This window comes from Peromyscus leucopus, chromosome 15 (assembly GCF_004664715.2).
Source record: "Peromyscus leucopus breed LL Stock chromosome 15, UCI_PerLeu_2.1, whole genome shotgun sequence".
In the NCBI taxonomy this organism is placed as follows: Eukaryota; Metazoa; Chordata; class Mammalia; order Rodentia; family Cricetidae; genus Peromyscus; species Peromyscus leucopus.
This window is the reverse complement of record NC_051076.1, coordinates 69150612-69174707: the sequence shown is the minus strand read 5'-3', so window position 1 is coordinate 69174707 and position 24096 is coordinate 69150612. Positions and strand designations below refer to the sequence as shown.

At 44.5% G+C, this 24096-nt stretch overlaps 1 protein-coding gene across 6 annotated transcripts in view; it reads right to left on the bottom strand.

The window, feature by feature from the left end:
* The window catches only part of Epb41l5 (erythrocyte membrane protein band 4.1 like 5), a 121399-nt gene that overhangs the window by 13628 nt on the left and 83675 nt on the right, over nt 1-24096 (bottom strand). For all 6 annotated transcript variants that reach the window (XM_037211482.1, XM_028879804.2, XM_028879805.2 and 3 more), the window contains 3 exons: nt 14933-15030; nt 11900-12028; nt 7341-7402 (listed from right to left, as the gene is read on the bottom strand). In XM_037211482.1, coding sequence (XP_037067377.1) covers nt 7341-7402; nt 11900-12028; nt 14933-15030 — 289 coding nt within the window. The remainder of the gene's footprint in view (nt 1-7340; nt 7403-11899; nt 12029-14932; nt 15031-24096) is intronic.

Genomic DNA, 24096 nt, shown 5'->3' with positions numbered 1-24096 from the left:
ATCCCCCCCCCCAAAAAAAAAAAAACCCAGCCAGAAAACAAAAACCAACCAACCAACCAAACATCAACAAACCCAACACAATGGAAACACAGAGGCTGAGGCAAAGCCACAGAGCAAGAAATTTTGGGGGGAAAAAACCCAACCTTTGAGAGCCCACATGAAGCGGAGGAATAGAATGGCAGGACTCTGGGTCTCCTGATAAGAGCAGACTGGAGCTCGGGCCGGGCAGTGAGGCAGCACACGACCACCAAGCTGCAGCCTGGCCCTGGCAATCTTCCAAGTGCTGCAAACCACCCCAACACACAGCCAACTGTAAAGACCTTTTGAGAGCATTTTCCTCTATTAAGAAAACACTTTATTATTATTAATTTACCGTGTGTGTGTGTGTGTGTGTGTGTGTGTGTGTGTGTGTGTGTGTGCTATTGTGCCAAGGCACAGGTGCGTGTGTGGTGGGTAGAGGACAATTTGAGGGAGTTGGTTCTCTCCTCCTACCATGTGGGCCTGGGGACTGAACTCAGGTTGTCAGGCTTGGCAACAAGCGCCTCTACCCACTGAGTCACCTCCCTGGCCCCTATATTTTTATTTATGTGTGTTAGTATTTTGACTGCATACACATACATACAACCTGATGCCCACACAGGCCAGAAGAGGGTGTTGGGTCTCTTGAAAGTACAGTTATGCTGGGCAATGGTGGCTCACCCTTTGATCCTAGCACTTAGGAGGCAGAGGCAGTTGGATCTCAGAGTTCAAGGCCAATCTGTCTACAGAGTGAGTTCCAGGACAGCCAGAGCTCCACAGAGAAATGCTGTCTTGAAAAACAAAATAAAAGACCAACACCGCCCCCCCCCCAAAAAAAAGAAAAAAAAAGAAAGAAAGAAGCTATAGTTATAACTGGTTATGAGCTGCCTTGTGGGTGCTGGGAATGAACCCAGGTCCTCTGAAAAGTAGAGTGCTCTTAACTGACGGGCCAGCTCTCCAGCCCCATTTCCTCTATTTTTTTCTTTTCTTTCCCTCTAATGTCTTGGCTCCGGTCCTGGCATCTCTGTCAAATCACCAGCTGAGCTGTAAATAGGGCAGCAGGCATCGGAGACTGCAGCTCACAAAGACGTCTCCAAACGTCACTTGGAACATCACCAGCGGTTATATAACCACGCGGCAAGCACCACTAAGAAAGCCTAAGGGAGGGAAGGCGGTTGCTGAGAATTACATCATCAAGGTCAAAATGTCCACTCTTCAAATTCAATGTGACGGAGAGTGACTCATTCACAACAAGACTGTGGCAGAAGCTCCCCGAGAACGCATAGACCACCGCACTTCCCAGGCAAAGGGCTCTCCTGTGTCAAATCCTCTCGGAAAGCAAGAACCACAGGAGATCGGGACAAAGTGACAACAGGCAGAGAACTGACCAAATGGAAGACTTAGAGCCAGAAAGCAGGACTTTTTAATTAAAAATTTGCTACAGGATTTCAACAGCAGATTTAGTAAGATTTTGGAGAAGAATCGGTGAGCTTAAAGAGACCAACGGAGTTTATGTAAGATCAGGAGCAGAGCCCAACAAGGAAGAAGCCAACAGCAGAAGGAACTCTATACATGTATCGTCTATCTGCAAGTCTAGGAGAGAAGCGTGCAGAAGAAATAACCAAATAAACAAAAGCTGAAAACTATTAGGTAAGAGAACTGAATAAGCTCAAGGAACTCTCCAAGATGAACTCAAAGAGATCTCTGCCATTGTATTAACTACACAGCACTGAAATACAGAGACAGGGACTCTTGAGAAATGACTCCTCCTATCTAATGGATCATCCTAAGGATAAAGCCAGCTTTTCATTAGAAAGCTTCTACCTGTTACCCCAGCAACTGAGAGAATGAGGTAGAAGCAGTTCATGGAGAGCTGTTCTCAACAAAACAAAACATTCCCTGGGGATTCCACCTCCTGATGTGTACCCAGCTTAGCATCTTCCCTTCTAGGCACATCTACTCCTTCATGTCAGCCGCCAATATCCACAGACTTTCTACCAGGGATCCACAGTGGCCATACTGGGCTGGGACACAGGTAGTGATTTTCACTATCCATCCTTTCTTCCTCCATTCCGATCTCTCTGCCCCCCGCCCCCAGCTCTGTAGCAGCCTGCTTACAGGTGCCCCTCTTCCCACCCCAACTCCATTTACTGAAGCTGACTCTTAGTACAGACCCAGGCTCTCCCATCACACCTCCACTCCCTGGGTACCCACCTTTTGGTGTGGACTAGATCCCCCTACCTTCCACAGGCCCTCTTGGCTATTTCTCCTAGCTCATCTCTATTTCTCTCTGCTAATCACTGACTGGCACAACTTTCTACTTAGGGACCTCACAGCTACCACACTTGCCTGAGATCATGGGAGGGCAAGAGTAATCAAAGAATGGATTACCTACCCAAAGATAAGACCAGATATCAGAACTTAGAAACACCTCAATCATAATTCAGATGTCTAGACCTCAATGCAAAATAGACATGAACAGCCAAGACAATAGGCCTCCATGAAAACCTAGTAACTTTACTGCAGCAGCCCTGAGAAATGCAATACAACTGAAGCCCAAGACAAGGACTTCAAAATAGCAAGTAGGACTGTGTTTGAGGATCTTAAAGAGGATATGAATAAACTACATAGAGAAACCCTGTCTTGAAACTCCCCCCCTAAAAACAAGAGGATATGAATAAATCCATTAATGAAGTCTATGGAAACACAAAGAAACAGAGTAATGAAATGAAGAAAACAGTTAAGACATGAAAGTAGAAATAGAATCACTAAAGAAAAACACACAAGCCGGGCGGTGGTGGTGCATACCTTTAATCCCAGCACTCGGGAGGCAGAGGCAGGCGGATCTCTGTGAGTTCCAGGAAAGGCGCAAAGCTACACAGAGAAACCCTGTCTTGAAAAACCAAAAAAGAAAAAAAAAAAAAAACACACAAAACTGAAAAAAGCTGGAAATGACAAATTTAGGATGTCAAACAAAAACTTCAGAGTCAAGCCTCACTAACGTAGTATTAGACATGGAAAAGAGAATCTCAGGTGCTGAAGGCAAGGTAAAAAGATGGATAACTCAGTAAAAGTTAAAAAAACAAACAAACAAAAACAAAACCCAGGAACAAAACATCAAGGATACTACAAAAAGACCACATCTACAAAAAACCAGGTCAAGGGCACAGTAAAAATTTTCAACAAAATCATAGAAGAAAATGTCCCCAACCTAAAGAAAAAAATGCCTATCAAGGTATTAGACACATAAAGAACACCAAATAGACAAGGCCAGGAAAGAATTCCCAATGATACAGAATCACCAGAATAGCAGACACAGAGAATGAAGAAAGGATATAAAAGCCACAGGGCAAAGACCAAGGAACCTAGAAAGGCAGGCCCATTATTATAAGACATGATTCTCAATGGAGACCCTGAAAGCCAGAAGGCCTGGACGAATGTTCTACAAACTCTACGAGACCACAAATGCCAGTTCAGACTATTATATCCAGCAAAACTATCAATCACAAGTGACTGAGAAAGAAAAACATTCCACAATAAAACCAATTTAAGCAGTATGAAGCTACAAATCAAGCCCTACAGAAGGCACGAGAAGGAAAAATTCAGTCTGAAGAGGTTAACCACACACCCAAGAAGATACAATGGATAAATAATCTCAGAACACATCAAAAGAAGGGGGGGGAATAAATGAATAAAATGACAGGAATCAATAAACACTGCTCATTGATAACTCTCAATAGTCTCAATCACCAAGTAATATGACACTAACAGATTGGATTAGAAAACAGGGTCCAAGAAACACACCTCATCATCAAGAACAGACACCTCCTCAGGGCAAAAGGACGGAAAACAGTAATCCAAGCAAACGGACCTGAGAAACAGGCAGGTGCAGTGAGTTTTAGCAAAACCAATCAGAAGAGATAGGGAAGGACACTGCACAGCCACAAAGGAAAAATCCACATTGTTTAGAGGACATTGCAACTCCAAACATCGGCACACCACACACAAGGACACCCATGTTCATAAAAGAAACACATTGACCCTCACACAGTGACAGCGGGTGACTTCAGTCCCCAGATGAAACACAGATGCTGAGAAACACTTAATGGAATGTTCAACATCCGCAGGTAACAGGGAAATGCAAATCAAAACTACTTTGAGGTTTCATCTTACACTGGTCAGAATGGCCAAGGTCAATAAAACAAATTACAGCTCATCATGATGAAGATGTGGAGGAAAGAGAACACTTATTCACTGTTGGTGGGAATGCAAACTCATGCATCCACTATGGAAATCAGTGTGGTGGTTCCTCAGGAAGCTAGAATCGATCTACCTCAACATTCACCTAGACCACTCTTGGGCATCTACCCAAAGGATTCTACAACCTACTACAGAGACACTTACTCAACCATGTTCATTGCTGCTCTATTCACAATAGCCAGAAATTCATTAACTGATGAACAGATAATGAAAATGTGGTATATTTACACAATGGAATACTATTTACCTGCTAAAAATGAAATTATGAAATTCGCAGGCAAGTGGATAGGGTTAGAAAAAAAAATCATCCTGAGTGAGGTAGCCCAGACCCCAAAATACAAATATTGTATGTTTTTACTTATATAGGGATTTTTTTAATGATTTACTTCTTTTTATTTTATGTGCATTGGTGTTTTGCTTGCACATATGAAGGAGTTACAGACAGTTGTGAGCTGCCATGTGGGTGTTGAGAATTGAACCAGGTCCTCTGGAAGGGCAGTCAGTGCTCTTCACTACTGAGCCATTCTCCAGCCCCATGGATGTTGATTTTTAAGCCTTTGATATGCATGCTATGACCTGTATTAACATAAAGGTGAGGTACCTAGTGAGGGACTGGGGGGGGTAAATAGAATACATTGTTATGAAGACGTGGGGGCAGGGCTTGGTGTGGGGGGACTAGTAGGGGAGAAGGATGGGAAGGAGGGAAAAGGAGGGGATATGGGCAAGGACAACTAACACTGAGGGCCATCTGAAAACCTACTACTGTAGAAGCTTCCTAAACTACATACATGTATGAAAGAAATCTAAATGAAAGAGTCAGCAAACAGGGGAGGACAATGCCCTTCCTAGACACCTTTCACCAGTGAACCTCCCGTGGCAGGCACGAGTGTGTTGCATCTGATTCAGTCTTTAGCCAGAGGGGCACTAAGGAAAGCCCCAAACACCCAAGGCCAAGGTCACTGGTTGGTCTTCCCAATGAGGGTAAGGCCCTGTTGCTGAAGACAAACAACACTGACAGAATCTCATCAAACATGGAGAAGTCAAGCTGGGGCGTAATTAGAGGCGTTAGTACTACCGGCTAGCGCTCATGGTACCGGAAGGAACTCTGCACACTAGCAGAGGAGAAAGGGGACCGTCAGGCCAGCCTGCAGCCCTGTGATCCGGACCAGTGGTCTTGCCTGCAAGACATGCTGGTGCACCAGGAGCACTGATGTTGTGAGAAGAACCAGCTCCTCTGATTAGATTTAAGGTCTACTCCAGGAGCGAAAGCTCATACCTGACACCACTTGGGTGGCCAGGAACCAAACACGACAGCTCTGCTAAAGAAACATAGCAAGAAAATGACCCTCGTGACATTCTGCTATACCTACAGATCAACGCCATGCTCAGCCATCATCAGAGAAGCTTCTTGCAGCACATGGGCACTAACACAGAGACCCACAGCTGGACAATATACAGAGTCAGAGACTTTGGAGCACTTCATCCTAAATGGGATGTCTTCATCAAACCTTCCCTCAGGGCTTAGGGGGCTATGCTGAAAGAAAGGTGGAAAGATTGTAAGAGCCAGAGGGGACGGATGACTCCCAGACACAATAGGACCGATGCACATATGAACTCACACGGACTTTGGCAATATACACAGGGCTGTACAGGTCTAAGCCAGACAGGGTCTCCTTACCGAGAGGGGAAGTGGACACAGAACACAGGCTCTAACCAAGAAGCCATCTGCAGCTGACACCTGCTCGCAAATGAGAACTCAGTTTTCCCATCAGTCTCTCATTGGGAGTACGAACCAAAGGGCAGGCCTCAGGAGTAGAAGGCCAACCCCAAGGGAACTTCAGTTGTGCTGACTTTTTGTCTCAAATTGCTTTGTTTGGGCATCTTTTTGTCTTATTAGTCTTTTGCTTATATATTTTGTTTTCTGACTCTGTGTGTGTGTGTGTGTGTGTGTGTGTGTGTGTGTGTGTGTGTGTGTTCTCAGTGACAGAGAGAGAGAGATTTTTCCTTTGGTTTGGTGTTTCTTGTGTTTTAAAGAGAGAGAAGAGGTGTGGGGTGTGGAGTGGCAGGGTGGGGAGGATCTGGGACAAGTTGGGGGAGGGAAAAGCATGATTAGAAGACAGTGTATGAAAAACGCTTTTTCAATTAAAAAAATTAAAATTGCCAAATATCCAGCATCATTAACAACAACAACAACGACAACCCCCAAACAAAATGACCCGAGTGGAAAGCTCAAGGTGAGACAGCACTGTACACAGCATTTGAAAGTGTTACTAGAAAAGGAGGAAACGTCAACTCATCCTACGTCCAAGGGAGCTCTCCTCAAGAACAACACCTTGAATCCCAGCACTCGGGAGGCAGAGGCAGGCGGATCTCTGTGAGTTCGAGGCCAGCCTGGGCTATGGATCGAGATCTAGGACAGCCAGGGCTGTTACACAGATAAACCCTGTCTCGAAAATAAAAACAAAAACCCAAGAATGTAGGTGAAATGAAGATACTCTCAGACAAACGAAAGCTGGGTGGGTCTGTCACCAGAACTATGTCCAACAGAAAGGCCAAGGGAGTCAGTCGGTCCACTACCACTAATTGAAACTCGGAAGGACAACAGACAGCAGGCCAAGGACCAGCTGGCCGGATACAGCGATGGGCAAACACTGAGGTAAGGCGAGGGCTAACCCCACACCACAGCCCAGGCGACGGCTCACTAAGGAGAGAAGCGCCGAGAGAAGGAGGGCAGCGAGGCGTCTGTCAGGTCTGTCAGTCCTGGCGTTCAGGGAACTGGGGTCGGAAGACAGCCAAGCGTCACGCACACACTAACTAGATACGGGTCTGCCCTACAGTTTGGATCACTTACAGCGAAGTGCGAATGCGGACGGCCTGGGACTATCTCCAGACAATCTAACACCAGACTCTACACTAGACAGTAGCAGGCTCTCCGATGGACAGCAGACAGTGAATCCAGCTGTCCTTCAAACAGACACAGTGGGACCTTTGCTGTACAAAGAAGAGGTAGCAGGAAAAAAAAGATAAGAAAATCAACCGAGTTCACTTTCCCAGGATTGTACCTGTTTGTGGCAGCATCTTGAACGCTGACATTTTTATGAGTTAAACTATCTTCTCTTGCAGCCTAAGAAAATACAATAACAAAAACACTGAATCTTTGATTGAAAGGATTCCTGTAAAAACATAAAAATTAACTTGCTTCAGTTCCAATAAGATGTAATTGTAACTTATCAGTACCGTATCTAGTACAGCCCTACCCTACAGCCAGATCAATAATCTAAGACTCAAGTTCAGAGTGCTGAATACACTTGGCACATCTTCTTACCACACAGTTATTAATTACGAGACACTACAGAGTGTTACCCAATACAAAATTCACAAAGATTCAATGCCAGTAGTTTTTAAATTTACATGATAAAAAGAACATGGTTAGCTATATATTGGGCTCCTGTTTCTTTTCTTTTTTAAAGATTTATTTATTTATTATGTATACAATGTTTCATTATAGATGGTTGTAAGCTACCATGTGGTTGCTGGGAATTGAACTCAGAACCTCTGGAAGAACAGCCACTGCTCCCAACCTCTGAGCCATCTCTCCAGCCCCCCGCACCCCCCCCTTTTTTTTTGGTGTTTTGAGACAGGGTTTCTCTGTGTAGTTTTGGTGTCTGTCCTGGATCTCACTCTGTAGACCAGGCTGGCCTTGAACTCATAAAGATCTGCCTGGCTCTGCCTCCCAAGTGCTGGGATTAAAGGTGAGCGCCACCACCGCCCGCTGGCTCCTGTTTCTTAAATGCAATGAGTATTTTAAGAAGGAAATCCAAAAGTTTTTCTAAAGAGCTCAGTTTTATCCAGCATCACTGAGGTAATGTTTAACACATAAATGCACTCACGTCAAATGTCTGAGGAACGCTGAAAAATACTCACGGGTGCATAACGAACATGTAACATTTCACTCTTCCCCGTCTGAAAACATTTCTACAATTTCATACAAGCTGTGAGCCTATCATGGCCACCTTAGTCTCTATTTCTATAGAGCAGCATGATTTTCTTCACACTGCTCTATCTGTAAACATGTGTGGGCATGCAAGTGTCGCCGCACAAGCACGGGGGTCAGAGGGCACCTTGTGGGAATCAGTTCTACCCTTCCTTCTACCGTGGGGGTCTCAGGGACTGAACTGAGGCTGTCAGACCTGGCCACAAGCACCTTTATTTGCTAAATCATTTCTCTGGCCCTGGGTACGGGTTAGTTTTTTATCAACTTCAAGCTAAGAGTCATCTGAGAAGAGGGAACTTCAACTGAGAAAATGTCCCTATTGGAATGGCCTGTAGACAAGACTGCGGGGGCATTTTCCGGATTAATGATTAATGTGGGAGGGCGCAGACCACTGTGGGTGGTGCCAGTCCTGGGCAGGTGCCTCTGAGTACAAAAAAGAAAGCTGGGCAAGCCATGAGGAGCAAGCCAGTGAGCAGCACTCCTCCATGGCTTCTCTTCCGTTCCTTTTCTCCCCAGATTGCTTCTGGTCGTGGCGTCTATCACAGCAACAGAAACCTGAGACAGACGTGAATACCAGGTTCACAGACTTACTGAAACAGACCTGACCGTGCTTTGGGCCAGATTACAGAATGACTTTGGAACGTTGGGCTGGAAGAGCTGTTGTGGGAACCCAGAAGATAGAGCTGGGGACAATGCAGATACTGGGTCTGGTTTGTAAAGTGTCAGAGGAAGTGAAGGCCCCACTGGGGCCATGTGTATGCTACTTTATATCGAGACTCGGTGGTTCTGGTCAGCTGGGCTAAGATTCAGCTGTGACTAAGAGACCAGTCCACTGGAGTGAACCTTGGCTTTACTGGAATAACTGACACTGTTTAGCTGAGACTGAGCAATCTGCTGTGATTAAGAGACCAGCATCACCGAGGTGAAATCTTCTGAGAAGTATTTCTTCAAGGTCAGCACGCAGAAGCTGTGGTCCAGAGTGGGCCGAGGCTGTACCCTATGCTGGCCGCCAAACTTGGTAATGTGTAGGAGTTTGTACAGGGTTGGAAGGTCATGGAGAGCAGCTGAGGCTTGGAACTGTGTGGCAGAGTTGGAGCCTGAAGAGAGGCCAGGAGAGACGGTTGGTGAAGGCACAGCCTTAGTTACAGTGTACAGGCCAGCATTTAGGCCATACCAGTACCATGGACCACCCATCAAGGACAGTGGTAGGGATTGTGTGGAGCTCCTGAACCTAGGAGGAGACAAGCCATGTGTTCTGCAGAGGGCAGAGCCTGAGAAGTGAAGCTCTGGAGCCTAGAGAACTGGGAAGGAGCAGATTCCAGAAGTCAATCACTAAACTTGTACACTGATGATTCTTGGTTTTGTTTTGATTTGACTGTGTGCCCTGATTTTTTTTTTGTTTTGTTTTGTTTTTTTTTTTTTTCCAAAACAGGGTTTCTCTGTGTATCCCAGGCTGTCCTGGAACTCACTTTGTAGACCAGGATGGCCTCGACCTCAGAGATCCGCCTGCCTCTGCCTCTGGGGTGCTGGGACTAAAGGTGTACGCCACCACTGCCTGGCATGATTCTTTCTTTTTGAAGTGAAGAAAATACGTAACATAGGAGATTAAATGAGACCCATTTTATTCCTACTGTACTGGGAACTTTTAACATGACCGAGTACTGGATGTTGTGAAATGCCTTTTCTATACGCAATGAGATTATCTGACTTCTCTGTGGAGGAGAAGAAGCAGGGTCTCACTATGTAGCCCTTTTTTAAAATCACAGAGATCCACCTGCTTCTGATCCCATGTGCTGGGATTAAAGGCGTGTATCACCACTCCTGGCCTAACTGTACATATTTTTAAATATATAAACTATATGGATTTGAGTGATAAACCAAATTGTCTCATGACACACACCCTTGTGATGATGAAGAATAACTGTACTTCTACACTGTCCATCAGACCTTTCAAAGAACTTTTCTACCCCTGTTTGAGAGGATTACTGGTTTGGAACCTTTTTCTTGTAATACTTTGCCCTAGTTTTGGTATGGGGAGAACATTAATAGTGTAAATTATGAAAATCTCTTTCCTGTCTTATTTTCTGAAAGAGTTTGTATAGAATTTCTATTGCTTCTTTTTAAAATACTGTGTAGAGTCAGACAAGGTGATGCACACCTTTAATCATAGCATTTGGGAGGCAAGCAGAACTCAATGAGTTCAAGGCCAGCCTGGTCGACATAGTGAGTTCCAGGACGGTCAGAGCCACACAATAGAGATCCTGCCTCAAAACAGACAACAAACAAACAAACAAATAATATCGGGTAGATTTTTACCATGGAGGTATGTGCTTCTGGAATTGTCTTTATGAGGAGGCCTTTCACTATAAAATAAAATCCTTGTAATTTAAAGTTATTAAAATGATTTCTCATTTTATTCAATCAAAAACAAAGAACTGAAATGTAAGGTCATGCTCTCTTGGTCCATTCAGACTACTGTAAGATGCCAGGATCCAGAAAGCATACAAATAACAAGCATCTGTGTTGCACTGTGGCAGAGGTTGGGAAGTCTGAGGTCAAGAGAGCGGCCTCACAGGAGACGAGCCAGTTCCTTGACACTGTTCCAAGAGCTTTAAAAAATTCAGATTATATGTTATTACTATCAGCTGTGACAGTGGCTGCCACTATCGGGGCCATGATTTTTATTTATTTATTTATTTATTTATTTATTTATTTATTTAAAATATGGTCTCGGGGTTGGGGATTTAGCTCAGTGGTAGAGCGCTTGCCTAACAAGCACAAGGCCCTGGGTTCAGTTCTCAGCTCCAGAAAATTAAAAAAAGGTCTCACTATGTAACCTTGGCTGGCCTGGGACTCAAGAGATCCATCTGCCTCTGCCTCCTGAGACTGGGATTAAAGGTGTGTGCCACCATGCCCAACTGGGCTATACTTTTTAATGTTTATTATGTTTCAAGCAGTATTCTTTGTCCTTTGCATTTATTACTTTATTTTATTCTTTCAATGCATCTTAAGGAAAGCATTACCATTATCTTATTGAAAACAGAAAACAAGCTTGAGAAATATACTAATTTGCCCCAAACACAAAATTTGAAGGGGCCAGACTAGAAATGAGATTCTAAAGCCTGTACTTTTCATATCTTATATTATTCATCTGTGATAACAGTATGTCTTGTGTGTGTGTGTGTGTGGTGTCATGCCCTAGTCAGGGTGACTATTGCTATGATGAAACACCATGACCAAAGCAACTCGGGAAGGAAAGGGTTTATTTGGCTCACACTTCCACATCACTGTTCATCACTGAAGGAAGTCAGGACAGAATTCAAGCAGGGCGGGAACCTGAGGCAGGAGCTGATGCAGAGGCCATGGAGGGTGCTGCTTACTGGCTTGTTCTTCATGGCTTGTTTAGTCTGCTTTCTTACAGAACCCAGGACCACCAGCCCAAGGCTGGCCTCATCCACCATGGGCTGGGCCCTCCCCCACCAATTAAGGAAACGCTCAACAGGCTTGCCTACAGTCTAATCTTTCAGAGGTATGCTTTCAATTTCCTTTCTGATTCCCACAGCTCGTGTCAAGCTGACATAAAACTGGCCAGCACACACCAGGGCAGAGCCATGCAAGGAAGCTTACCTTATGCACTGCTTCTACTTGAGCCTTCAAAATATTGCTCTTGAAGTCAGGAGGAACCCTCACTGCGTTCAATCCTGGGCTCTCAATGGCGTTATTAAGACATTTCTCGGTCAACTTTACCACTTCTTCCTGAGTGTTTAAAAATATAACACTCTTGATAGGCCATAGTTATGTGGAAACAGGAATGTTGAGAGTTCATATTCAGACAACCAGGAACTCATACGCCTCAGGCAGCTTATCTCCTGTCCCCGACACTCACTCCTGTGGCCATCTACTGCAGATAAAGAGCTCCAAAATGAAGGGGACTGACCCCTAGAGTGTCTAATCTGGAATCCACTGGGATAGATGTCACTAAGTGTCACATGTCCTCCAGGAATGTTTTAATTCAATCATTTCAGTAACTCAGTTGCTTAAAGATAGGAATTAGGTCCTGACCATTCATATTTCGTGTTACTAACTCTGGAGCTGTCACCAGGAAAGGAGGTGACTTTTTGGAACAAATTATATGTAACCATTAATGTAACAAATATATAAACATTCTCAAAGACACTGATGAAAACAACAAATAACAAACCACTCAGTAAACACCGTAATTAAATGGAGGTAGACTAATACATTTAAAAGAAAAGTAACCAGTTTGAACTACATTGAATACTTTGCTTAACTTAAATAGTAACTAACGACAGGACAGCTGCTGGGCCTAGGACTGCATATCATACCACTGTCTACAGTCTGAACAAACTTGATGTCCTTATTCCAATTCTGATGTTTCTCAATGTGTCTATTTCAGTCTCTAGGCAGCACCCTAAAATCTGAACTTAAAAATTTTGTTTTTTGAGAGTCTCCTTATGTATCTCAGAGTGGTCTTGAGCCAGTAATCTGTGGCCTCAGCATCCCAAAGGCTGAGACTGGAATGTACCAGCAGGCCTGGCTCTAAATCTGAATTTTTTTTTTTTTTTTTGTTTTTCGAGACAGGTTTCTCTGTGTAGTTTTGCGCCTTTCTGGAACTCACTTGTAGCCAGCTGGCTCGAACTCACAAAGATCGCCTGCCTCTGCTTCCCGAGTGCTGGGATTAAAGGCGTGCGCCACCACCGCCCGGCTAAATCTGAATTTTTAACAAGCTTTCCTATGTAATTCTGATATAAAAGAGTATTTGAGACCTTTTTAAGATTTGATCTTGCCTGTGACCTATCTGTTAGCAGAAGTCTGTGTGTGTGTGTGTGTGTGTGTGTGTGTGTGTGTGTGTGTGTGTGTGTGTGTGTGTGTTTCTGGGGACTGAACCTAGGACCTTGTGCATCCCCTTCTCCGTTTGGCTTTAATTTAGAGGCAGGCTCTCACCAGGCTGTCCAGGCTGATGCTGAAATCACTGTGCCCTTGGCAGGACTTGAACTTATGGTTCTTCGGCTTTAGCTTTCCAGCTATCTGGATCATAGCCCTGAACCACCAAGCTCAGCTCCCAGTAATTCTACGTTCTTTTACAATCATGGCTCATTCAAATGTCCTGACATTTCCCCTTCCCTGAACTCCATTGTGGCAGAGTTGAGGACTTCTTAATCATTTGCACGTGACAACCATCCTCATTTCAAAGCCTCAGAAACACACGACATTAAAATGAAAAAAAAAATATACAACCACTTAACCTATGACTTTCAGTCAGGCCAATGATGTTTTTCACCATGCTTATTTAGTTTTTAAATTATGTGTACAGATGTGACTGCATGTGCATGTAAGCGCAGTGCCCACAGTGGTCAGAAGAGGGCATCAGATACTCTGGGACTGCAGTGACAGATGATCATGAGCTACTACATGGGTGAGCCTCCATGTGGGTGCTGGGAATCGAACCCAGGTCTATGGGAAAGCTGCCAGTGCTCTTAACTACTGACTATCTCTTTAGTTCCTCAGTGTCTCTTTAAAAAACCACCATGAGCTGGGCGGTCCCAGCACTTAGGAGGCAGAGGCAGGCGGACCTCTGAGTTTGAGGCCAGCCTGGTCTGCAGAGTGAGTTACATGACAGCCAGGGCTACACAGAGAAACCCTGTCTCAAAAACAAACGAACAAACAAATGACACCAATCAACCAAACAGACAAACAAATGTTCATCATGAGAGACTTTAAATTTTATTTGTTTTTAAGACAGTGTCTCACTAGGTATCTCTGGCAGGCCTGAAACTCACTATTTTAAAGCAGGCTGGCCTTGACTCACTGAGATATGTCTGCTTCTGACCTTACAATGATTTCTTTCTGTGTTTATTTTTTATTTTATGAGTGTTTTGCCTGCATGCATGTCTGTGCACCACATGTGTGTCCAGTGCCTGCAAGTTTAGAAGAGGGTGTCTAAAACTGGGAGTTACAGACGGTAGCTAGCTGCCATACGGGTGCAGGGAATCAAACCTGGGTCCTTTGCAAAAGCAGCAAATGCTCTTGGCTACTGAGCCGCCTCTCAACAGCACCCACTGATCCCAGTCCTCTTTAGCCCCATTAAAATTCTTAATGTTGCCAGTGCAAGTTTCCTCCTTCTTGCCTACATATTGACAGATTTCACCTTTTAAAATGGGAACACAGGTCTATTAGAGCTCAACAGACTTCCCACCAAAAATGAGACAGTACTGTCGTGCTGGTTAGTTTTTGGCCAACCTGACACAAGCTAGGGTTTTCTGAGAAGAGGGGATCTCCACAGACAAGACTCCCTCAGACTGGCCTGATGGCCACCTGTGGGCAGTTTTAATGACTGACGTGGTAGAGGCCAGCCCACCGGAGGGGGGCTGCCCCTGGGTTGTAGGACTGTAAGCCAGTAAGCAGCATCCTTCTAAGGCGTTCGCTTTACTTCCTGCCGTGAGTTCCAGCCCTCACTTCTTTCATGAAGGACAGTAAGCTGTAGGATGAAGTGAATCCACCGCTCTCCTAGTTGTTTTTGGTCACAGCCTTTACGACAGTAAAAGAAAGCAAATTAAGACAACTGTCTTGGAAAGTAAGTCTTTCTGGGAACTATGATGCTGTATAGTAAGTAGACACACAAGAGATCCCAATACTCACCTGGCTGTTGACATTAATGTCAATGGGAAGTCGTGGAGACGGCAAGATATTCTGCTCCATTTCCAGCTGTTTGAGCTTCTCTGTGTCATCTTTTAACACTGGGGGGAAAAAAAGCAAACCTTCTCATTAGTCTCCCGCTCTGACAGTTACATGAGGGTGTACACTGAAGTCTGTTTTTCCTTCATTCAAAGTGGAATAAGCTGGACAGTGGTGGCGCACACCTTTAATCCCACCACTTGGGAGGCAAAGGCAGGTGAATCTCTGAGTTTGAGGCCAGCCTGGTCTACAATTCGAGTTCCAGGACAGCCAGAGCTACAGAGAGAAACCCTGTCTTGGGGGGGAAAAAAAACTAGAGGAAGGGGGTATTATGAAATCATGTCCTTTGGGTCAAAGGGCTCTTCTGAAAATGCCTGTCAATAAAAACTAGTGGCTTCTTTGTCTGGCTGCACATTAGAACCATATATATCTAGGGCCTTCAAGAAATTCTGAATTCCTAGACTGGCCCTAGAGTAATCTTTTAGAAATCTTTGCTTTTGGTGCGTGCGTGCGTGCGTGTATGACAGGTTCCTTGTGTCCTTTTAATTCTTCCTCGCCACCATGGGTTCTGCAGATGAACTCAGGCCTCCAGGCTTAACTTAGCAAGCACTTTTGCCCACAGAACCATCTCATTGGTCAGGAATAGCTGTACCAGACTCTGGAACAGTGGTTCTCCACCTTCCTAATGCTGCAGGCAGACCCTTTATTACGGCTCCTCATGTGTGGTGATCTCTTCAACCTTCAATTATTTTTGCTGCTACTTCATAACTGTTATTTTGCTACTACTATGAACTGTAATATAAGTGCCAGATACGTAGGATATCTGTATGCAACTCCTGTGAAAGGGTCATTTGATCCCAAAGGGTCATGTGCTGTGGGACAGTCTGTATGTCAAATTGCTCTGATTGGTCATAATAAAAACTGTTGCAAGTGGCAGAATAGTGACAAGAAGAGAATTCTGGAAGTGAAGCTGACGCAGAGAGTCCTGCAGCAGCCCATGACCAGCAGCATGTGAAAGCCACCACCACTGCATATAGATGTAAAATATTAATTAAGCTATAAGAAAGTTAGCAAGAAGCTGCAGCATAAGTTTGTATGCTATTTCTGTTTTACTTGTTGTCTGAGCGTGAGGACTGGCGGGTGACAGAGATTTGTCTGACTGTGGGTAAAGCAGAAAAACTCTAGCTACAGTCATGACCCCCAGGTTGAGAACAACGCTCTAGACGAAAGACTCTGATTCTTTAAACTCTCCTGGAGCTCTTAATGCACAGAGCTAAAAGTCACTAATTCAATACTGGTCTTTCCCAAATCCTCCTTACCCATTTACTTATTTCTGGCTTTGTTATGCTCTAAATTATTGACTACACTTAGCCTGATGCTGACACTACACATGTTTTAGCTTGCAGTGATAAACTAATATTTTCTTGTTTTTGAACTACAGCTGCTTGGCTGACATATTCTGAGACACAGAACAAATGAGCAAAACCAAACAAAAACCTAGCTATTACTTATACCTACTCTTTCCATGAGAAAAGCTCTTTTCTTTCTGAGATGAGTAGCCCACCAAGGACCAGCATTCCCTCTTGTGAAATTCTGGATCCACTCCTGTTAGGTAATTCCTGGAATGCAGACCCAAGACTCGACTCTATCACACCCTTTCCCTTCAAAGCACTGATTAGGAATTAGCCCATCACGTTAGCCTGTAAGGTGCAGCTCCCACCTCAGGGTGACACACTAAACTCCCCAACCGGGTCTGCCCGCCTGCCCGCCTGCCTGCCTGATTTGGTGGCTAAGCACCCTTTTGCATCTGCCTTTCTGGGTTACTTTTACTTTGTGTTTCTCTCTATGTGACTAGAGGAATATTCTTTTACAATTTGGGGACTCATCCTGGATTTCAAATCCATCTGGGAGTATTTCGATCTCCTCCCTTGGGAAGACCCTGTCCACAGCCCCCACGTTCCCAGGGAATGATGTCCTTAGATCAGTAACCATCCCAGGATGTAAAATTTCTCAGCAATGTGGGGAAGGGCCCAGGAGAGCTCTGCAGTGACCAGGTAACTCTGTGCACAGAACAAGGAAGAAAAATGATAACTGCTTGGCATTCGGGACACCCTGGCTACATTGTGCTCTGAGCATGAAGGGAATGTGGAGCCCGATTCACAGCTGCACCGGTGTTCAGGTGACCTCATGACTTATCAGCAGTCTCTCAGATCTAGCCAGGGGTTTCTATCAACCTGACAAGGGGTGGCAAAGAGGCCGACTGAGCACAAGAAGTCTCTACTCCTGGGAACAGGAACTCAGTCTCTAAGAGACTCCCACATTCAGAATTCAGGGTAGGAAATAGCAAAAATAAAAAGAGCTCTAGGAAAAATGAAAGTAAGAATACAATTCTCTCTGACAGTTCACGGGAAGGGTAATGAGAAAACTAAAAAGAAAAAATAAAACGAAACTCACAGATGATAAAGAGCTGTTGTTTCATGTGGACCCAGGGCCTATCTGTAAGCTGTTAGTCTTCTGGATGGAATTCAAGGGTCCCATGAGAACTGAGTCTACCAACTCCTAACCTACCCTGTTGGCAACAAGAATCTCATTGCTCAGGAAAAGACTGAAGTGCTGATTTGAATAGGAATGGCCTCCATAGCTGGGTGGTGGTGGCACACGCCTTTAATCCCAGCACTCGGGAGGGGGAGGCAGGCGATCTCTGTGAGTTCAAGGCCAGCCTGGTTTACAGAGCAAGATCAAGGACAGGCACCAAAACTACACAGAGAAACCCTATCTCAAAAAAAAGAATGGCCTCCATAGGCTCATGTGTTTGAATGCCTAGTTACCAGGGATAGATACTACTTGAGAAGGAGTAGGAGGTGTTTCCTTGTTGGAGGAGGTGTGTCACTGGGGGTGGGTTTCCAGGTATCAAAAGCCCAAGCAGGCCCAGTGGCTCTCTTTTTTCCTGCTGCCTGCAGATTGGGACGTAGACCTCTCAGCTCCGTCTCCAGCACCATGTCTGCCTGTGTGCCACCATGCTTCCATCATGGTTGTAAGGATTTTGTCCTTAATTACGTCATCAGCCTTCGACGGCGTCCCAGCCTAAAAAGCGGGTGGGCCCTCTGTGCCCTTTCTCCCTCTCCTTTCTGCTCCTTCCTTCCTCCCTCCGTCGTCCTGCCCCCCCAATAAAGCTCTAAAAAGGTAACCATGGCAGTGATTCTTTCAATCAGCACGCTCCTCCGCCAGCATGGCCGCCAGGCAACCAGCCACGGCTCCAGGGCGTAACCAACAATGGTGATATCGGACTAAACCTCTGAACTGTAAGCCAGCCCCAATCAAATGCTTTCTTTTATAAGAGTTGCCTTGGTCATAGTGTCTTCACAGTAAGAGAACAATGACTAAGACACCAGACTATATTCTCTGTTGGAAAAGGGACTCAGTCCTTTATCTGACGGAAATGGAGATGAAAGAAATCTAACATGAAAGGGATCTTCAAGACCTCCCTTCCCCCTTCTACGAGAAACCCTCAGGTCTTATCCCCTCAGGCTTCTGTGCCTGACTGATGGCCGTGTGGTGGAAACTAAATGTTAAGGTTAGCTCCTTAACTTTTCTGTCTGGACACAGGACTTTCTTCTCCATTATGACTCCTCCAGAGAACCTGGGAAACTCTGGATCAGGCTTGGGAAAAGGGAGGGCAGATAACCACCTGGAGTGGTAGATCTGTCACTGCCTTAAGACCATGTGGTCCCCAGGCAGCTGTTTTTCTTACTAAGTAAAAGCACCACACAAAGCTGCTAAGCTTTTAAATCAGGATGAACTATTTTTCACAAGTTGGTTCTGAGGGTCTTAAATTATGTCAACACGGATCAGAATCCCTGATGCCTGATCTCGGCCATCACTATGCTGAGGTGGGACCAAACGGTGCCAAGGTAACTTTCTCCTTCCCGGTTTCTCCAGGTGCTCTCAGAGCCACAGTGCTACATACGGGCACAAAGCACATTTCCCCATTCCTTCTGCTTCATTGACAGGCTCCTGGGCCAGCAACAGTGTGTACCTGGAGCTGTGCAGAGATCAAAATGAGATCAAGATGACACTGTTCGGTGTTCACAATTACAAGATACACGGACTCCCCTTCCTCAGGGTAAGAACATGGAATGACTGTCGTCTTCCCTGAGTCTTTGCTTTGCTTTTCAGGGACTACACACCTAGGCCACATAGACTGTCTCCTGCTCTGTCCATGTTAACCTAACATAGGTGGGTTTTTTTTTTGATTTTAAAGAAAAGGAGGTAAGAGTCTCCACTTAGTCTGTGGAATGTGTAGGTCCCACACAGACTTGAGCCCAATGAGAGATGGGCTCATTTTTTTCATAGACTGAACTCACCACAGTAGAAAGTAACCACACGGCTTTGTCACCGTCAAGATAGAGGCAATGTTACCATCTTGACCAAGATTGTGAAGGTCATACAACTTTACCACAATCTTGGTTAATGCAACCACTGGGAAACCACAATGGTAGCACCTCTAAACCCTCCCAGTACCATTGGACATTGCCCCGATTCCATAACGGCACTTAGGGTATATGCATGAAAGAATAATGAGACCAGGAGGAACAAACAGGCTAGACAGTCTAGAGTAAGAATATGCCCCTCTCCAGGTAACCAGTTTCTTGGCTGAAAGCCAGAAATGTTTCTGGGCTCCTAGTAGCTTCATCCTTTCCAGAGACTAGTGATGCCAGATATGTTTGGCATCTAGTCTGGTTTCTAAATAATTCAGGGTTACCTCTTCAGAGAGGATAATGTTAGAAAAGGTAAATGCTCATTAAAAGAAAACTTCTAGGCCGGGCGGCGGTGGCGCATGCCTTTAATCCAGCACTCGGGAGGCAGAGGCAGGTGGATCTCTGTGAGTTCGAGGCCAGCCAGGTCTCCAAAGCGAGTTCCAGGAAAGGCGCAAAGCTACACAGAGAAACCCTGTCTGAAAAAACCAAAAAAAAAAAAAAAAAAAAAAAAAAAAAAAAAAAAAAAAAAGAAAACTTCTAGTCAAAATAATATGATATAATCTCTGACCTAACATTCAAGTTGGTCCAGGTCAATTCCGTGGCCAAGGACCACTCTTAGGAAGGTGGCTTACCTTAAGCCCTGCTAACAAATCCCTTGTGTGTTAGGGACTTTGTCCAGAAATTCATCAGACTACTCTCAGCCAACATTTCCCAGTCATTTTTAACAATAATTTGTTGCTAGAGACTTCAGAGGGTCAGTGTATGCTGGCTGAGTTTAAAAAATGAAGAAAAAAAAAGTACAATGGGGGTGTATGTCAGAAAGTCTTTTCTTTCAAAGACAGGTAACCACCCAGAGCCGGTATTTTACAAACCTCCTCCACCTTGTGAAACTCTTGCATCCATGCCTGTTAACCTGACCCCTGGATGCCAAACATTCCTGAGACTTGACTATCACACCACTTCCTTAAACAGCATTAGGAATTAGCCAACAGTGTCAGTCTCTAAGGGCGAGCTTCCACCAGTGGGGTGACACAGTGACCACACTGTGATGGGATGGAGACTAAGTGACCTCCCACCTGGTGTGCGTTCTCCTGGGTTGAGCACTCTGAAAAAGCCCTATTCCTGAGCTAGGCTGTCTTGCTCATGTGTCTCTCTGTGTGATGCCAGGAGTATTCTTTTCCAAATTACTTCACGTAATTCTTCATTTTCATACAATAACCATTATAAAATACAGAGTACATGGGCAGGAAGACAGAGAATATCAAGTTGGGCACAGGAATATATGCTTGCATTCCAAGACCTTGGGAGGCTGGGGCAAGTGGATCACTCCAAGTGACCCCAACGCCAGCCTAAAATCCATAGCATGTTCTAGGCAAGCCTGGGCTACATACTGAGACCTTGTGTCAAAACAAAACAAGACCAAATAGACTTTGGCTCTCTGAACCATTTTGAACGTGTGTATGGTGTAAGTGCATGTATGTGTTTGTGTGTATGAGAGGATGTGTAGTACAGAGACCAGAGGTCAATGTTAGGTGTCTTCCTCTAACACTTTTCTTTTAATTGGAGGCAGGGTTTCTCTCTGGAGCTCATCAATTTAGCTAGCTTGGCTTGCCATGAGCTCAGGGGATCCTCTTGTCTCTGCCTTCCCCCTGCCCTGCTCGGGTCATAGACATGTGCTGCCATGCCTGGATTGTAGGTGGGTGCTGGGCATCTGAACTTCAGACTCTCATGATTCTGTGGCATGCACTTTACCAGTGGGGCCATCTCCCCAACCCCAGGACTTCCGCTCTTAATATGAAAGTGCTCTAACTAGTCTCACTGACTGACTGCGGAAATGGTATGAATAGGAACTAAGTTACATTAATGAATGAGATTCCTATGCTTCTACCACCACTTCTATAGCACTCAAGCCCTTCTTGAATCCTTTATAGAATGAGAAACACACTAACTCTTAGGTAGCTATATCTAGGGCATAGAAGAAGGAACTTAAAATATTTTCCTTATAACTGATACAAAATTTGCTTCGCTACATTTGTAAACTGCTCCTCTAAGATTCAACAGTAAAGCACTACAAATAAATAACTTCATATATGACTTCAAAGTATACAGAGAACTACCATATCTTAACCTTTTGAAAACAGATTTATTTTTATTATTGTATGTACATGATGTGTGTAGGGGAAAGTATGTGCATGCCACCCTGGCTGTGTGGAGGTCAAGGGGACAGTTCTGGTGAGTTTGTTCTCCTCTTCACCTTCATGTGAGTTCCTGGAATCAAACTCTATCAGATTTGTGAGGAGGGATTAGATTGTGTTCACATCTCCCCCAGGAGGAATTCTCCTAACAGCAGGCTATTTTTATTCTGATCCTAGAAGTACTTTGCTTTAAAGCAGTCCTGCCTCTGGCAGGATCTAGATCTGATGGCTTTGGTTTGTTATCTTGTATCTTTTTTAAGTTAAGGAAAAACAACCATTTCTAACAGAAGATAGAGTTCAGGGCAAGGCCATCAAAATTTAAATATATAGAAGAAATTATGACAGAGGAAACACTAATATCTGATAAACAGAAATGGAGAATATTTTTTTAAAGATTTGTTTTTAATTATGTGTATGGGAATGTTTGTGTGTGGGTAGATGCGTATACATGCAGATTGCCTCTGGAGGCAGAGTTGATATAGGCCCCTGGAGCTAGGATTACAGGCTACTGTGAGCCTCGCAATGTGGGTGCTGAGAACCAAAGTCAGATTCTCTGCAAGAGAATCTGTGCACGTGACCTCTGAGCCATCTCTCTCCAGCTTTGTAAAGAATGTCCAATGACTTACTGCCTTTAGAAAAACTAAATGATATTGAAAGAGAAAAAATCAGTAGCCGTCTTGAGAGATACCCCCTCCCCCCCACTCTAAAGGTATTTGCTGACCAGCAGTTTTAGAACTGACCAGAAGTTGAACTTATAAGGCTGGGACAATAAATCTATGTATCCTGGACTTGGCAAAACAAGATATGAGGAGTGATGGGCTCAACTGACCGGAAGTTGACCTTAGAGGAGAATAGGACTGCAACAATAAATCTGAATATATCTATCCTGGGTTCAACAAAAGCAGGGCATGGGAGTAAAAATTTATGTCTCTGTAGATACCCTGAATCCTGTTAGCATCAGTAACCTCATGCTTAGAGTTCAGCCAGTAACTTCAAAGAACTGCCTTACCTTTAGCCCCCTCGTCCAATCCCAAGCTGCATGTAAACCTTTCCTATATAAACCCCTTCAAGTGAGTGCTCGGGGCGTTCTTCTCTACCTGCTGTGTCCGATGTTGGACCAAGCCCAGCTTGCTTGCTATCAGTAAACCCCTTTGTGTTCTGCATCGGATATTGGCTCTGTGGGGGTCTTGCTTGGGGGTCTTGTGATGCTGGCACAACAATATTACTTCAAAATTACCGACATGATAATTGAGTTACCTCTCGTTGCACAGTTTACACAATATCACAGCGGCGTGCTGAAAGGGCTGCCTGGCAGGCTGTCTGCAGTGCCTGTCTAGGATCTCACCTGCACCACCAGTGTACTTTAGCATGCTCTCTCTGTGAACCAGGGCCCTCATCTTTCACTCATTCTCACTGACTAGATGTCACCGTCATGCTCTAAAGACTTCAGGTGGCAGAGCACTCACACTTTCTGTGAGTTCCTCAAAGATGGCATCTAATTTTACCTATAACACAACTAAAACTGGCAAGAACCATAACACATAACCATAAACACAGCTGCCTGAAAATGAACCCTATTACGCTGAGCTGCAACAGGAAACTCCTGTTTAAAACAATTTAAGCTTTCCAACCAAACCAAGCTTGCAAATAAAGCAAGCAGCTTACTTTTTCCTTTGCAGCCCCTGGGGGAAAAAAAAAAGGAAAGCAGCATTGATTCTGCAGTCTTTCTTCTCAGCAACTATGCAGTAAAAGCAAAATGTCTTCTATGAGCTGAAAGATGCCGAAGACAAAACATCCCTCAACCTTGGACCCCAGGAGATCTTTAAGGATTTTCAGAGACAGGGTCTTGTTATTTACAACTAGGCTGGCCTGAAACTCATGATCCTTGTAGCCCATTATCTTCTTAATTTGTACTCAAAGAACAAGTAAAAACCCAAAATGAACAATTGTAAATTTATAATCACTCATGACATTATAAATGTTATATTATCTTGACTTGGAGCACAGCTGATAATATCAGGTCATGTTATCTTAAACTTTCCCAGGCGTTCTCCTTAAATCAAAAGGCAAGAGGATGAAAGTATTCTCAACTAAGCTATTAGGTACAACATTTTTGGAGGAAGTGGTTTAAATATCTTGCTTTAAAAGGAGATGTAAGCTGTTTCCAGGATCTGGCTATTATGAACAAGGCTGCTATGCACATAGCCGAGCAAGTGTCCTTGTGGTATGATGGCACATCCTTTGGGTATATGCCCAAGAATAGTATAGCTGGGTCTTGGGGCAGATCGAGTCCCACTTTTCTAAGAAACTACCATATTGATTTCCAAAGTGGCTTTACAAGTCTGCACCCCCAGCAATATTGGAGGAATGTTCCCCTTGCTCCATAGCCTCTCCAGCATGAGCTGTCACTTGTGGTTTTGATCTTAGCTTTTCTGACAGGTATAAGATGGAATCT